Here is a 13051-nt window from a genome sequence, read left to right on the forward strand (position 1 = left end):
GAATCTTCCTGACTCAGGAATTGTCTCCCACATTGCAGGCAGATTGTTTACTGTCTGAGCCACCAAGGAAGCCCACTTTGGGCCAAGGTGATCAAGAAATAGGCTTGCAAACATGAGGATTTGAGCTGGGTCCTGACTGGGGAGAATTTGAATGGGCAAGGAAGAGGCAGGGTTAAGGCATGTGTTCAGCTCTGCGGCAGGGGCTTGGTCGAAGGTGGGTCCGGAGGGTGGAAGTGGAGCTCCCACCAGGAACCCAGAGTGGCAGGCCGGGGCCAGGCCCAGGCCCCAGGGCTTTGTCCTCCATAGAGTGAAGATCTGCTGAAGACTTGAATGGGAGCAAGGTCTGCTAGCAGGGGAGTTTTGAGGGATAATGTGGTGGATTCAGGACATGGGCGCAGGAGCAGCAGACTGGCAGGGGGTTGGTACAACCGCCCGTGCATCGAGCAGTGTGAGCGTGAACCCAGGGAGGATTCCTACAGGGTAAGAGCAGAGATTCGAGAACCAGCCCACCTTGGTTTGAACTCCAGCACTGCTGCTTCCCAGCGAGGGTATCTTGTGCATCTTGCCTTCATTATCTTTGAGGATGAGGGATGGGTTTTGTTTAATGTGTCAGATGCTTGCACCAGTCCTCTGGCACCCCGTTCCCACTCTGAGCCTCAGCTGTGATTGCAGTGCAGGGAGCGGGCACGGGAAGAGAGGGCAGGGGAGAGGGCGGCACCGACAGCGTGCAGAGGGGGCACGTCAAGAGAACCACCGACGCCTGGAGAGAGAGGACCAAGTGTGTTGAGTTTACAGCCCTCGCTATCCATTGAAGTTTGGGACTCCTTGTATCTTGGGAAAGTGATGGGAGCTAAGTGAATAGGTTTGGGGGTTTTCTGGATAGCAGCAGTAGTCAAAATCTTGCAGTTGGCTGAGTTTTACAAAGGATTCTCACATGGGAATCTTTTTTTCTTAAGGAGTTGACAATTTTCTTTTTACATTTCACAATACACATAAAAATGGCTTATTTTTGGTCCCACTACTCCCCTCCAGAACTATCCTCAAGAGGCTCTCTGTCTGGTTGTCATGAAGGAGGAGAAAAAGGTTTCGTATGCAAATAAGTTTGAAAGGTGCTGGGTAAAACAAAGTGAAAATCTCTCCTTTGCTGCTGGGTTTCTTGGGGCCTCTAGTGCACACTCTCACAGGGACAGAGGAGGGTGCAGCGTTTTCCCCGGGACCTAGCTTTGGGAGTTGAAGTTGGGCTCTCTGGAAGGTTGGGGTGGGTAGAGATGTGCTCTTGGCTCCTGTCTCGCTCCCAGGCCCCAGACCCTCCACACACATAGTACCTGCACTCAGAGACACCTTCTATTTTGGGATTCAGTTGTCCATGAGGCTCTTGACTTTCCAGAAAGCACATGGCAGCCCCTCCCCACTCGTCTCTCTTCCTGCTTGGCACTTCCTCAGCATCTTCTGTGCTCTTAGGAAGAAAAGCTGGTCAGCTGTAGCAGTCCTTTTCTGGAGGGTTCTTCCCCTCCCCTGCCCCCTGCATCCTGCCCAGCACCTCTTCTCCACTAAAGTCTCCGCGGCAGGCCCCTGAGGCCACATCCAAGGCCGTTGCTAATATGTGCCTTACTTGAAAGCCATCCAGCTGTCTTCTCACGGCATGTGTACTATGCACTCAGCCTGGCCGCCTGGCCCACTTTGCCTGTCACCGTGGTTTGGCTCCAGGGCCAGAGGGTGGGAAGCGGGTGCGCGTGTGCTCGTCCTCCACTGGAGCCTGGCCTGGCAAGGGGGACAGGTGGGGCCTCCAGAATCCTCACCCCAGAGATCTGCTTTGCTGCCCACCACCCCCATCCTAGCTCCCTGACCTACTCTTTCTTCTCAGGTAAGAGCATCTACGGTGAACGCTTCCCCGATGAGAACTTCAAGCTTAAACACTATGGGCCCGGCTGGGTGAGCATGGCCAACGCAGGCAAAGACACCAACGGCTCCCAGTTCTTCATCACGACAGTCAAGACTGCTTGGCTAGACGGCAAGCATGTAGTGTTTGGCAAAGTTCTAGAGGGCATGGTGAGTTTGGGGTTGTGAGGCTATCCCTGGGCAACCCCCACTCCCACCCCACCGAGATCTGACAAAGACCAGGGCAGGGCATCCATGTATTTTATCCCTTTCCCAGAAGGGAACATATAGATTCAGACCAGTTTTTTTATTTGCGCAAATCTGGGGTGAATTGTGAATCAGCAGCCTACCTCTGTGCCCCCAAGTTCTTTTTCTTGTTTCAGCTGTGGCATGCAGGATCTTAGTTTCTCAGTGAGGGATTGAACCTGCGCCCTCTGCCCTGGGCAAGTGCATTCTTAACCACTGGACTACCAGGGAAGTCTTGCCCACAAATTCTAAATTCCTCCAGGCCCCAGGCAGAGACTGACCAGGAGGCCCCTTTGAGGCTTCACAGATAAAGCTCCTTCAGCCTGTCACTCAGACAGTCATGTCCTGGCTCCACCATTAGCTGTACAGGGCCAGCTGGACACGCTGTCCTGGAGAAGCCACTTGGTACCCACTCCCCATGCCCCACTCCCTCCCCAACATACCCCTAGCCCAGCCTGGTGGTACTTCAGAGGATCAAAACTTCTGCATCCCCCTGTTGTCAAAGCTGGATTCTCTCTGGCCCGGGTGGGCGCCGGTCACGATGCCCCTGGGATCTTGGTGCCTCATGGTTTGTGCGCTGTTGCTCGCGTGTGGGTCTCAGCCCTCACAGCTGCACACTGGTGCGTGTGCCTCTGGCGGGGCAGGCCTGATACTCTGCCTTCCTCCCCAGGATGTAGTACGGAAGGTAGAGAGCACCAAGACAGATGGTCGGGACAAGCCTCTGAAGGACGTGACGATCGCAGACTGTGGCAGGATCGAGGTGGAGAAGCCCTTTGCCATTGCCAAAGAGTAGGGCCCCAGGGGCCTCTTCCCTCTGAGCAACTGTCTGTGTGGCCGTCGCCCTCCCAGGGGTGAAGATAGCCCGCCGCAGGGCTCCGTGCTGCGCCGGCCCCAGGGCTGGCATCTTACGGGGCGGGCCCCTCCCCTCCCATTCCACGGGCCCAGTTTTGTAACAAACTCCTACCAACACTGACCAATTAAAAAAATGGTGTTTTTTTAGTAATCTGTGTATGCGCTGGGTTCTGGGCCCTTCAGCAACTCCTTCCAAGTCTGGCGCCGGCTGGACTGGGGCCCCTGTGGCAGTGGTGCCAGTCCCCTCCTCGGGCGCCTGCACCCTTCCCCAGGTGTTGTGCACAAAACCTCAAGGCGGAGCTTCTGCCACTTGCTTTTAAACTTCGCCAGCTGCTGAGCCTCAACCTTTGCACTCCCTCCCCTCCTCCTAGTGTAGGGGGAGGGGAGGGCATGCACCTGCACCTTTTCATGAAAGTGCTGATCGCTCAGTGTCTGACTCTTTGCAACCCCATGGACTGTAGGCCACTCGGCTCCTCTGTCCATGGGGTCCTCTAGGCAATACTAGAGTGGGTTGCCATTCCCTTTTCTAGGGGATCTTCCCGAACCTGAGTGTCCTGCAGTGCAGGCAGATTGGTGGGCTATGAAAGTTATAAAGGAATTCTCCCTTGATTCCCTACTCTCTCTTGTCCCTGCTCTAGCCCCTAAGTTCTAGTATTCCGCTACCTCAGATACCAGTGCAGCTGAGTTCTGAGCCCAGAGGGGTGGAGATTGGTGAGTCCTGGGTCCAGGCCAAGGGTGACCCAGCTTGAGGACTGAGGCACATGATTGTTCTGGCAGGTGGCCTAAAAGCTGCGCTGGTCAGGGCGTCGGTGGCATTGGAGCAGGGTGACAGGCGGCCTCCGGCTGGGCTTCGGCTATGCTGGCATTGAAGCCATAGAGGCCCTGGAGCACGCCGTGCACCACCACATTGGGCAGAGGCTCTAGGACAGAAGGAAAACAGGAGGAAGGGGTAGGGGCCGCCAGGCAAGAGAAGGTGTGGGGTGGCCTGCAGCTCCCTGAGTTGCTGCGGGGGGAACTGGACGGCACCTCCCCGCATCACCACCACCCCTCCCCCCACTCCCGGGAACAGGAGGAGCCCATGCCAAGGCAGCAGGTAGCAGTTGGCCACCCCAAATGAGGCCTTGGCATTTCCAGTTCACTCTGTTCACATCTATGGTAAAGCCAGGCTGGTGAGGAATGGAGAGCAGGGGAGCCAAGCTCATTTCACCGTGCCTTCTCCCAAGAAGGCGATGGCACCCCACTCCAGTACTCTTGCCTGGAAAATCCCATGGACAGAGGAGCCTGGAAGGCTGCAGTCCATGGGGTCGCTACTAGTCAGACACGACTGAGCAACTTCACTTTCACTTTTCACTTTCATACATTGGAGAAGGAAATGGCAACCCACTCCAGTATTCTTGCCTGGAGAATCCCAGGGACCGGGGAGCCTGGTGGGCCGCTGTCTATGGGGTCACACAGAGTCGGACACGACTGAAGCGACTTAGCAGTAGCAGCAGGTCCCTGGAGAATACAAAGACTACAGGGGCAGCAGGGAGGTGTGGCCCCAAAGGAGGGCAATAGGGAGATGCTGCCCGGGATCCTGAAAGCTGGGAGACACCAAGTTCACCCTCACTCCCACCCTGCTACCTGGGCCCTAAATGAGGATTATAAGTCAGGAGGAACCATCTCACCTGGGGATGGGATGCAAATGTAAGGATCCGTGGGGAAGCTGACGACAGGCCGGTGATACAGCTGCGAGCTAAGAAGAAAAGGGGTCATGAACAGTGGAGGGGGAGGCAGAGAAAAGTCTTGGGTTGGATGGAGACTAGGACCTGATGTCACCAAGGACCCACCGGGGAAAAGTGGGCAGTGGTATCAGGAGGGACAGGCCGGAAGCGGGAGGCCTTAGCACATGGCCACGAGGGGGCAGCAGGAGCCCAGGGCAGATGGAGACGGCCTTGCCCGTTGTTGCCAGGCAGGCACTCCCCCAGGGAGCTGAAGAGAGTGGCTGTGAACTTGCCTGGGGGAGCCTGAGGCAAGGGTGGAGATGCGGAAGCCCAGACTTTCACCTCCCAGGGGACTGCTGCTTCTATTTGTAACAGACTCAGTTCCGGAGGCAGCTAGGGTAACGAAGGTGCTCCAGAGAACAGCCCCTCCACTGGGTCAAGAAAATGACCAAGGAGGTCATATCTCAAACAGGAAGGACCAGGCTATGGCCTAGTAGATATGAGAAGGAAAGGGGCTTGGCCTCCTCACCTGCTGGCTGCAGAGAGCCCCCACCCCCCAGCCCTGGGGCCCCTCCCATGTCAAGCCCCTGTAGGGATGGATGCTCACCCCCAGTTGCCAGTCTTGGGGTCTGTGGGCCAGTGCCGAAGACTCAGGAATTCCAGTAGTTCCTTGGGCACATCCTGGTTCAAATATAGGATGCCCTGGAGAAGAGAACAGAGGAAACCTGTAATCAGATTGAGCCGTGTAATATGCAGAGCCTGGTACAAAATGAAAACCTGGGGCCCTTCCGGTAAAGAAGTTCAAGACACCCAGAGCAAAGCATTAAACCAAACTAGGGCCCTGCTGAGCACTAGCCCCAGGTGACAGATTGGCCCATGAAGCCTGCCTGGCCTAATCGGGCATAACTGTGCAGGAGAGAGGGGAAGGGCCTCCACCCTTATCATGAGGGCAGCGCACAATCTCACTCTGGAGGGAAAGAGAACAAGCCTGCATCTTACTGGGATCACCTACCAGTTCAGAGAGGGACGTTTAGACCCATTGTGCGCGAGTGCCAAGTCACTTTGGTCACGTCCGACTTTGTGACACTATAGACTGTAGCCTGCTAGGCTCCTCTGCTCATGGCATTCTCCAGGCAAGAATACTGGGGTGAGTTGCCATTCCTTTCTCGAGGGAACCTTCCCAACCCAGAGTTCGAACCTGTATCTCCTGCGTTGCAGGTCGATTCCTTACCACTGAGCCATCAGGAGGAGCCCCTTACTGTTTAGAAAATTGAGGCTTTAAGTATCGCCGATAAATATGGGTCCCTCTCACCCCATGTCCCCACACCTCTCTGCTTGGGTCCCCACTTTGGTCCTGTGGACTGAGGGGCAATAGAGTGAGACCCACACAAACCTGGATATAGGCCTCCAAGCCCTGCCGCCGCTGCTCCAGCCCTCTGGTCCTCCAGTTGGGCAGGCGTTTCGAGGGGAAGTCCGGCACTTTGTACAGTTTCTTGATCTGCCAGGAGGTTACCACGGTGCGATCACAGCATCCAGGTGGAGCCCTCAAGCTCGCTTCATCCCAGCCAAGAGCCCTCCCCAGTCCTCCCCGCCGCCACCTCCCCCAAACTTCAGGCTCTATCCTGAGACACACCCGCGTGGTGAGTGGCGGTTGGGACAAGTGCGAGAGGCGCCCCCAACTGCCCCGCCCCCAAGAGCCAGGACGCCAGACCGGCCGCCCAGGGGCACGAAGAGCACAGGCTGGGACCTGCCCAACTTTGCACCCTTTCCGCAGCCCGCGGGGACGTCTGTGTCCAAGACCTGAGCTCTCCTGGGCCTGGGGAGGTAATGGGGGTGGCAGAGACCTCCGGGGGGCCGGGCAGGAGCCGGGCCGGGGTGTGTGGTCGGTGGTGGGCGCAGCCTTACCCGCTTGTGGAGCGCGTGGAACTCGCTGTAGCGCCTCTGCACGACGTGTCTGCGCCCGCGGCACAGTACCTCCACTCGGAACACCTGGCGGACGCCGGCGGGCAGCCGGGTGAGCATAAGACCCGGCGCGAGGGCGCAGCCGGACCCGCTCCCGGCGACGCCCCCAGCCCACCCTCCGCCCGCAGAAGCACAAAGCGGCCTGGGAGCGCCGCTGCTCTCCGGACCCTCCCACGCTCCCACACACTTGGGGACTCTGCCCGATGCAGTCAGTCCCTCAAGAGCCGGGACCGCCGTCGGCAGGGCTAGCAAACCCCAGCGGCCCAGAAACCCTCGACAGGGTGTCCCCCGACCTCCTGGGCCGCCGCGCTCGGGCGCCGGAGCCCGGAGTGCGGGGTCCCCATTGCATTCGGCGCGGGGAAATTCGGTGGGTCCCCGCGCCCCTTCCCATCCACTGCCCCTGCTCACCACGTGGCCTTTCTCGGGGCTCTGCCGGGTGCCCTCGGCCTCGGGCCCCACCGACGGGATGTGAACTTCCAGCATCAGCACGCCGCTCGCAGCCAAACTCTCGGAAAGCGGACCCTGGACCCCTGCGGGCCGGCCCCGCCTCCTCGAGCCTGCAGGCCCCGCCCCGGGCGTTCCCGCGCGCCACCGGGTCCTGCAAGGGGCCGATTAGGCTGGACCCCCGGCGGCGGGAAGCGGGCGCGGCCCTTTGAGCCTAGTGGGGCGGCAGTGCGTGGGGACCTTTCAGCAGAGAGGCATCTGTTTGTCAAAGTGTCCGCATTCATCGAGTGCCCAGTGATTGCCAGGATTGCGGGCTAGCTCAGTTTCACCTGCTCTTGCTTGAACGCCTACTAAGGATTGTAAGCACCTAGGGAGGCTGGGCCCAGACCAACCACGGACGTCCCTTGCATTCCTCACACTCTTCCCCGGGACCAGGTTGCACTTCCATCTCCTTCCTTCCACCTCGACGCACGCTGGCTTTGATTTCCCCTCTCCCCCAGCATTCACAGGCCCCACCATTCACTAGGTTTCCAAATCCATTCCTCCCTTTCAATCATCTTTCAGCCCTACCTGCATCAGATTGGGGAGAGGCAGTGCAGGGACAAAGGCTCTGCTTTAGAAGTCAGACAGCATGGGTTTCCCCAACTGTGTATCTCTGTGCCCATTTGCAAAACTGGGATAATATGCCTCCCTCAGGAGAGTGTAGGAATGTTGAGTGACGATCCCTGCTAAGCCTTCAGCAGAGTAGATTTCGAGAAAATGGCAGTTTGTGAGCTCATCCTGGAGATATAGGTGGGTGGTGTTGGTGTACAGGACAATGGACGGGGAAGAGGGCTGTGGAAGGTGGCACTACACTGCTCTTGCCCATTCTCCTGGCAGAATCTTTTTGGGTCTGCGGCAGGATTTAATCCAGAACTCTCTCACCGGTGCTAGTACGGGCTTCTGCTCCCAGCTCTCAGCATTCCTCCCCGCCCCCATAAGGGAGCTGTCCCATTCAGCACAAGCCTTCATTCCACTGACTTCTCCCCAGAGTCTTGGGGGCAGTGGAGGAAGGGAGAGTCCCCTGCCTCCGAGAACTCATACTTAGCAGAAGGCTTCATGGTGGGAAGGTGCAGCAGGCAGAGTACCTGTCTTTGCAGTTGGGGTGGGGGGACCATGGAGTCACTTCCTCCCGCCTTAGTGCAGAGGTGCTGCAGTGCTGGAGCAGAAACCCCCTACTCCCATTCCCAGCTCTGCCCCCAGAGAGGCTGAGAGGGGGACCCTATATGGGGACAAGCAGATCTCATCAATACCATGTCCTACACCATTTCCTCCCAAATTCCGTCTCACAAGGGTGCCAGAATCAGGAAGCTGAAACTTCTTGGAAGGGAAATGACCCAACATGAGGAGAAGTGCTGGGATTTCATTTCCTCCCTTGCTCTCCAGGGCCCTTCCAGTCAGGGACCCTGCACTTCTAGTCCTCTCCAGGGATGCTCAGACCTCTAAACTTCTTGGTCACCCATCCCAAGGAAGGTCTGCCCTCTATTCCTACCACCCAGATTACTGCCACATCTACATCTTCTAATGGACCTCGCCTTTCTTTCTCGCTGCTCTCCTTCATGCAAAGTCCACTCTACCTAGCAGCACCGACTATCAAGGTTTCTGCCTAACACTGTCCAAAGGCTTTGCATTGTGCTTAAAGCAAAACCTCCCTTTTCCCCCAACCCTGCTCTCCAGAGCTTTAAATGACCTGGTCCAGCCTCCGTATCTCATTTTCTCTCCTCCCCTCTGGCATTGGGCTCCAGCCTCAATGACCTTCTTCCAGTTGTCAAACCTAACAAGCTCCTTCTGCCTCAGGTCATTTATACTCACTGTTTCATCTCCGTGTAACACCCTTTCCTGACTCTTCACCTGGCGGGCTTCGCCTAGAGCTTCCAGTCGTTAGCCTAAAACTCACCTCTTCAAAGATGCCTTCCTTCCTTCAGTTCAGTCAGTTCAGTCGCTCAGCCGTGTCTGACTCTTTGTGACCCCGTATAGCCATGTCCAGCTCTTTGCAACCCCATGGACTGTAGAGAACCCACCAGGCTCCTCTGTCCATGGGGATTCTCATCAAGAATACTGGAGTGTGTTGCCATGCCCTCCTCCAGGGGATCTTCGCAACCGAGGGATTAAACCCAGGTCTCCCACATTGCAGGCAGATTCTTTACCATCTGATCCACCAGGAAAGCCCAAGAATACTGGAGTGGACAGCCTGTCCTTTCTTCAGATCTTCCCGACCCAGGAATCAAACTGGGGTTTCCTGCTTTGCTGGTGGATTCTACATCAGCTGAGCTGCCAGCAAAGCCCTACTTTTTTTTTGTAAATTGTGTTTCTCCCTGGTGTCCCCAACTCGGCATCCAGACTCAGTACCGTCGGCTCAGGGACATGGTCTCTTGCCATTTTACCACTATGGCCCAAGCCGGTAGTGGACACCCAGAAGAGATATTTGTTGCCTGAAAGACTATATGAATGAATGGTGGGGTGGGGTGGGGGAGCGGTTGTGGTGGGGAGTAGGTTGTTGGGTAAAGCCTGGGAACAGGAGGGAAGGCCTGGGAAAGAGGCAGGAAGGGAGCAGCGTTGCTGAAGGGTTCTAGGAGGGCCTGCGGAGGGACACCAGGAATCCTCTTCCCACCTGCGGAGGCAGACACCTAGCTCTCTCTGTCTCTTACCCTCTCTCTGCAGACGGTCATCAACCTTATTCATTTGTTCAATTTTCAGGTGTCCCTGAGAAGTCTCAAATCAATGGATTTTCATTCCCAGTTATAGGAGATTTGATGCACCTGATGTGAAATATCTTGTAGGAAGTCTGCAGCTCCTTTTGCATGCTAAGTCGCTTTAGTTGAGTCTGACTCTGTGTGACCCTATGGACTGTAGCCCGCCAGGCTCTCTGTCCATGGGATTCTCTAGGCGAAAATACTGGAGTGGGTTGCCATGCCGTCCTCCAAGGATCTTCCCCACCCAGGGATCAAACCAGCATCTCTTGTGTCTCCTGCAGTGACAGGCGGGTTCTTTACCACTGGTGCCACCTGGGAAGCCGCAGCTCCTTACTCCATGCATTTCATTCATACATGAGTATAAAGATTCAAAAGAAGAAAAACAAGATCCTGGATCTGGAGATACTTATGTCTTTGGGGAGATAAAACAACGTCCAGAGACTGTTTTCCTGTAAAGAGGAACACCTGACATGATGTACACTCCAGAGCAGTTACTACTGTCAAAGGAAAAGTTTGTTTCCTGTATTCTTTAAGCGCTGGCCAGCTCCCTATATGAACACTGAGCTAAGTTCCAGACTCAAGTTATAGGGCCCTGACTGGGGTTTTCTCAATGTGTAGGCCTGGCAGGCAGTCTGATCCCTTGAGTTTTCCACAAGGTCACTGGTGAATCTGATGCTCCCTGTTGGGGGCCATGTTGGAAACGCCTGCCTGTTACAGCTCACACCAGCCCCGCCAGGGAGGGGGGCCACTTTCACCCCGCTGGCCAGACGTAGAGCCTGGAGATGAAGATCAAGGACCGAGCAGAGGGCAAAGGCTGGGGGCGGAGGTGTTCTGCCGACCCGACCCGGTCCTGGGGCCGCCTGGTCCCGGGCATGCAGGTGGGCTGGATGCCGGCTCCCGTCCCCCGCCCCTCCACCACCCGCCCGGCCCGGCCCTCCCGCGTCCTCCGCCGCCCGCACACAAAGCTCCTTTCACGGACTCGGGCTCGACTTCTGCTGCTCCGGAGGTTTGGTTAACCCCGTTAAGAAAACAAACAGCTCCTGGGCCGGCGGGCGCCGCTGGGCACAGAGGCTGGATTCTTCCCCTCCCCGCGGGCGGGCGGAGGCAGACTGACCTGGGGTCCCAGCAACCCTGGGGCGAGGCTGGGCCAGGACTGCTGCTGGGTGGGGGGCGGGCGTGGGAGCTCCGGTCACCTGGGCAACCTTGGACAACACCCTTGTTTCTGGGTCCTTATCTGCACCAGGGGAGTTGTGTGTAGACTGAATGATACCATGCTGGCATAGTGTTAGTAAGCAAATGTAGGCTATTCTTATTTGACTGAATTAGATGAATTCGCTGTTTTTGTAGGCCAAAACTGGGGGGTTTTGGAGATTACACATAGTTCATCTCATATATTGTTAATGATTCATTTTTGAAACAAAAACAAACTCTTCTATTCCTTTCAGTATCCTGAGGTTGCAAGGTTAGCTTAAAAACACACACACCAAAAATCCTATTAGTTACTCCAACTACTAACTCTGTAATCAGGCTTTTCCTGATATTCTAATATTGTACAACCAGAAAACAAAAAAAATTAAGATAAAGAATTGGAAGCAGAGGTTGGTGTAAATAAGCAACTGTCCTATTCATTCTAAGTTTCAGAGCACTTAACTGCTTAATAAATACATCTTATACATCTGAAATAATATAATTTAGAAATTTATGTTGTAAATATTGGACTTTGGTGTAGATACCTAAAAATAGTTCTGCTGCTAAAACATTTTAAATGATTAGCTAGTCTAAATTCATGTTATAGATGAGGAAACAGGTGCGAGGGAGAAGTGGGCTGTGGACAGGCCTGTGTTAGGAAGGCACCTCTGACAAGCACATCCTGCCCGAGCCTTGAGAGCAAAGTTTGGCCCCAGGTTAGGCTGGTGATGTTTCTCAGGGGACTGGTAGGCTGCAGCCAGCAGTGTCGCTCCTAGGAGCCACCTGCCTCTTGCTGCAGGACAGAAGCACAGCTGCTTCAGACAGCATACCAGGCCAGGGCAGGGGAGCTGCGGAGAGCACCCCGGCCACCTGGCGCCGGAGCAGGAGCTTCCCAGGGACACTCTTCTGGCCGTACAACAACTCACTCCTAACTTCCCTTACAGTGGCATGTCAGGGGAATAACCGATCGCCCCTCTGGTGTGCTGGCACGGGGGTTCAAGGTACTCAGGTACCCTCAAGTCACAGGAGTTTATCACGAGGAAGGCTGTAAGACCAAGAACTAAGGATAACAGGTAAAGCTGCGGGGGTCCCCACAGCAGCAGGCCTTCCTGACTGGAAGGGAGGGGCTGCCCCACCCTCGACCCACTCGAGCCTTGGATGTTGTCTGGGGTTTCTCGGCAAGTAGTTTTTAGCCTCTGCCATTAATGGTCCCCAGCTACTCACCCAAGCTGCTTCTCCGTCTTCCAGCTTCTGCTCTTGCCACACACTGAGCACATCTGGGGAAAGCACCTCACAGGGTCAGAGAAGTGCAAATGCCTACAATGTCAGGTGGGCAACTTCTCAATAACCCTGCTGTGTGAGTTTGTTCGACCTTTAAGGAAACAGCTTAGAGAGTTAGCGTTTAGATCCTCCTTGTCCGTCTTCAGATGTGGGATATCGGAGTGCAGACAGGCTGAGTCAAGCAGACTAATGTTCAAGCCTTAGCTCTTCGGTGTGACCCTGGGCAAGCTGCTTAAGGTCTCTAAGCCTCAGTCTTTTCATGTAGATAATGACGCCCACCTGGCAGGGTCATGGTGCCGGGTGAGTTTCACAGCCCTGCACCCACTGGCACAGGAAGGTGTTTACCACATGGCAGCTCTTGTTACGGGGTCCTGGGGCAGGATGGGACTACTGGGACAGTCTGGACGCTGCCCTGCACGTTTCCTGGCTGCCAGGTGCCTCATCACTTTTTCTGGTGAGGCTGCTGATGTTCCCAAGGAGAGACCCACTCCTGGGCCCCTGTGGCCGTTTCCACTGTCACTCATAAGAGAAGAGGAAGCTGAGAGCACTTGAGCTAGAAAGGGGCAGTCATCTGGAAACAATTGTCACATCCCTTTAGAGAAAGGTCCTATCTCAGACGGGACAGGGTTTTTTTCTTTGGGGTTTTTTCTGGACCCAGAATGAATCCCACAGAGGCTGAGCAGCTGGCCTCCTCTGAGCAGCCTTGATGTTGGGGGTGGGGAGGATTTCTGCCCCAGAGGTCTGGTCAGCAGAGCCAGAGGGGCA

At 55.8% G+C, this 13051-nt stretch overlaps 2 protein-coding genes and 1 long non-coding RNA gene across 5 annotated transcripts in view; 2 read left to right on the forward strand and 1 right to left on the reverse strand.

Annotated features, from left to right (window-relative positions):
* Nucleotides 1–3127, forward strand: part of PPIB (peptidylprolyl isomerase B) — an 8336-nt gene extending 5209 nt beyond the window's left edge. The window contains exons 4-5 of the mRNA XM_069596239.1: nucleotides 1865–2049; nucleotides 2795–3127. Of these exons, the coding sequence (XP_069452340.1) occupies nucleotides 1865–2049; nucleotides 2795–2917 (308 nt within the window). The 3' untranslated portion in view covers nucleotides 2918–3127. The remainder of the gene's footprint in view (nucleotides 1–1864; nucleotides 2050–2794) is intronic.
* Nucleotides 1327–7512, reverse strand: SNX22 (sorting nexin 22). Of its 3 annotated transcripts, none has more exons than XM_069596243.1 (6): nucleotides 7050–7173; nucleotides 6585–6668; nucleotides 6073–6177; nucleotides 5287–5381; nucleotides 4644–4711; nucleotides 1327–1456 (listed from the first exon to the last, which is right to left on the reverse strand). In XM_069596243.1, exons 1-6 carry the CDS (start codon nucleotides 7122–7124, stop codon nucleotides 1440–1442), a joined length of 444 nt encoding a protein of 147 aa, XP_069452344.1. In that variant the 5' UTR covers nucleotides 7125–7173; the 3' UTR covers nucleotides 1327–1439. The 3 variants fall into 3 exon arrangements, with proteins under 3 accessions (XP_069452344.1, XP_069452341.1, XP_069452343.1); XM_069596240.1 differs by lacking the exon at nucleotides 1327–1456 and adding an exon at nucleotides 2171–3896 and having other exon boundaries at nucleotides 7050–7512; XM_069596242.1 differs by lacking the exon at nucleotides 1327–1456 and adding an exon at nucleotides 3102–4473 and having other exon boundaries at nucleotides 7050–7179.
* LOC138443597 (uncharacterized) lies at nucleotides 6366–11499 on the forward strand. The gene is made up of 2 exons (XR_011258217.1): nucleotides 6366–6503; nucleotides 9822–11499. It is a non-coding gene; the product is annotated as an uncharacterized lncRNA (long non-coding RNA).
* The last annotated feature ends 1552 nt before the right edge of the window (nucleotides 11500–13051 follow it).

Source organism: Ovis canadensis, chromosome 7, assembly GCF_042477335.2.
Source record: "Ovis canadensis isolate MfBH-ARS-UI-01 breed Bighorn chromosome 7, ARS-UI_OviCan_v2, whole genome shotgun sequence".
Classification (NCBI taxonomy): domain Eukaryota; kingdom Metazoa; phylum Chordata; class Mammalia; order Artiodactyla; family Bovidae; genus Ovis; species Ovis canadensis.

What these genes read in the sequence shown, in the direction of transcription:
- SNX22 (XM_069596240.1), bottom strand. Translation starts at nt 7,124, where the DNA reads ATGCTGGAAGTTCACATCCCGTCGGTGGGGCCCGAGGCCGAGGGCACC. An exon ending in GCTTGGAGGCCTATATCCAG is followed by an intron (nt 5,382 to 6,072) that starts GTTTGTGTGGGT and finishes TCTCTTCTCCAG; the next exon opens with GGCATCCTATATTTGAACCA. An exon ending in CATTTGCATCCCATCCCCAG is followed by an intron (nt 3,897 to 4,643) that starts GTGAGATGGTTC and finishes CTTCTGTCCTAG; the next exon opens with AGCCTCTGCCCAATGTGGTG.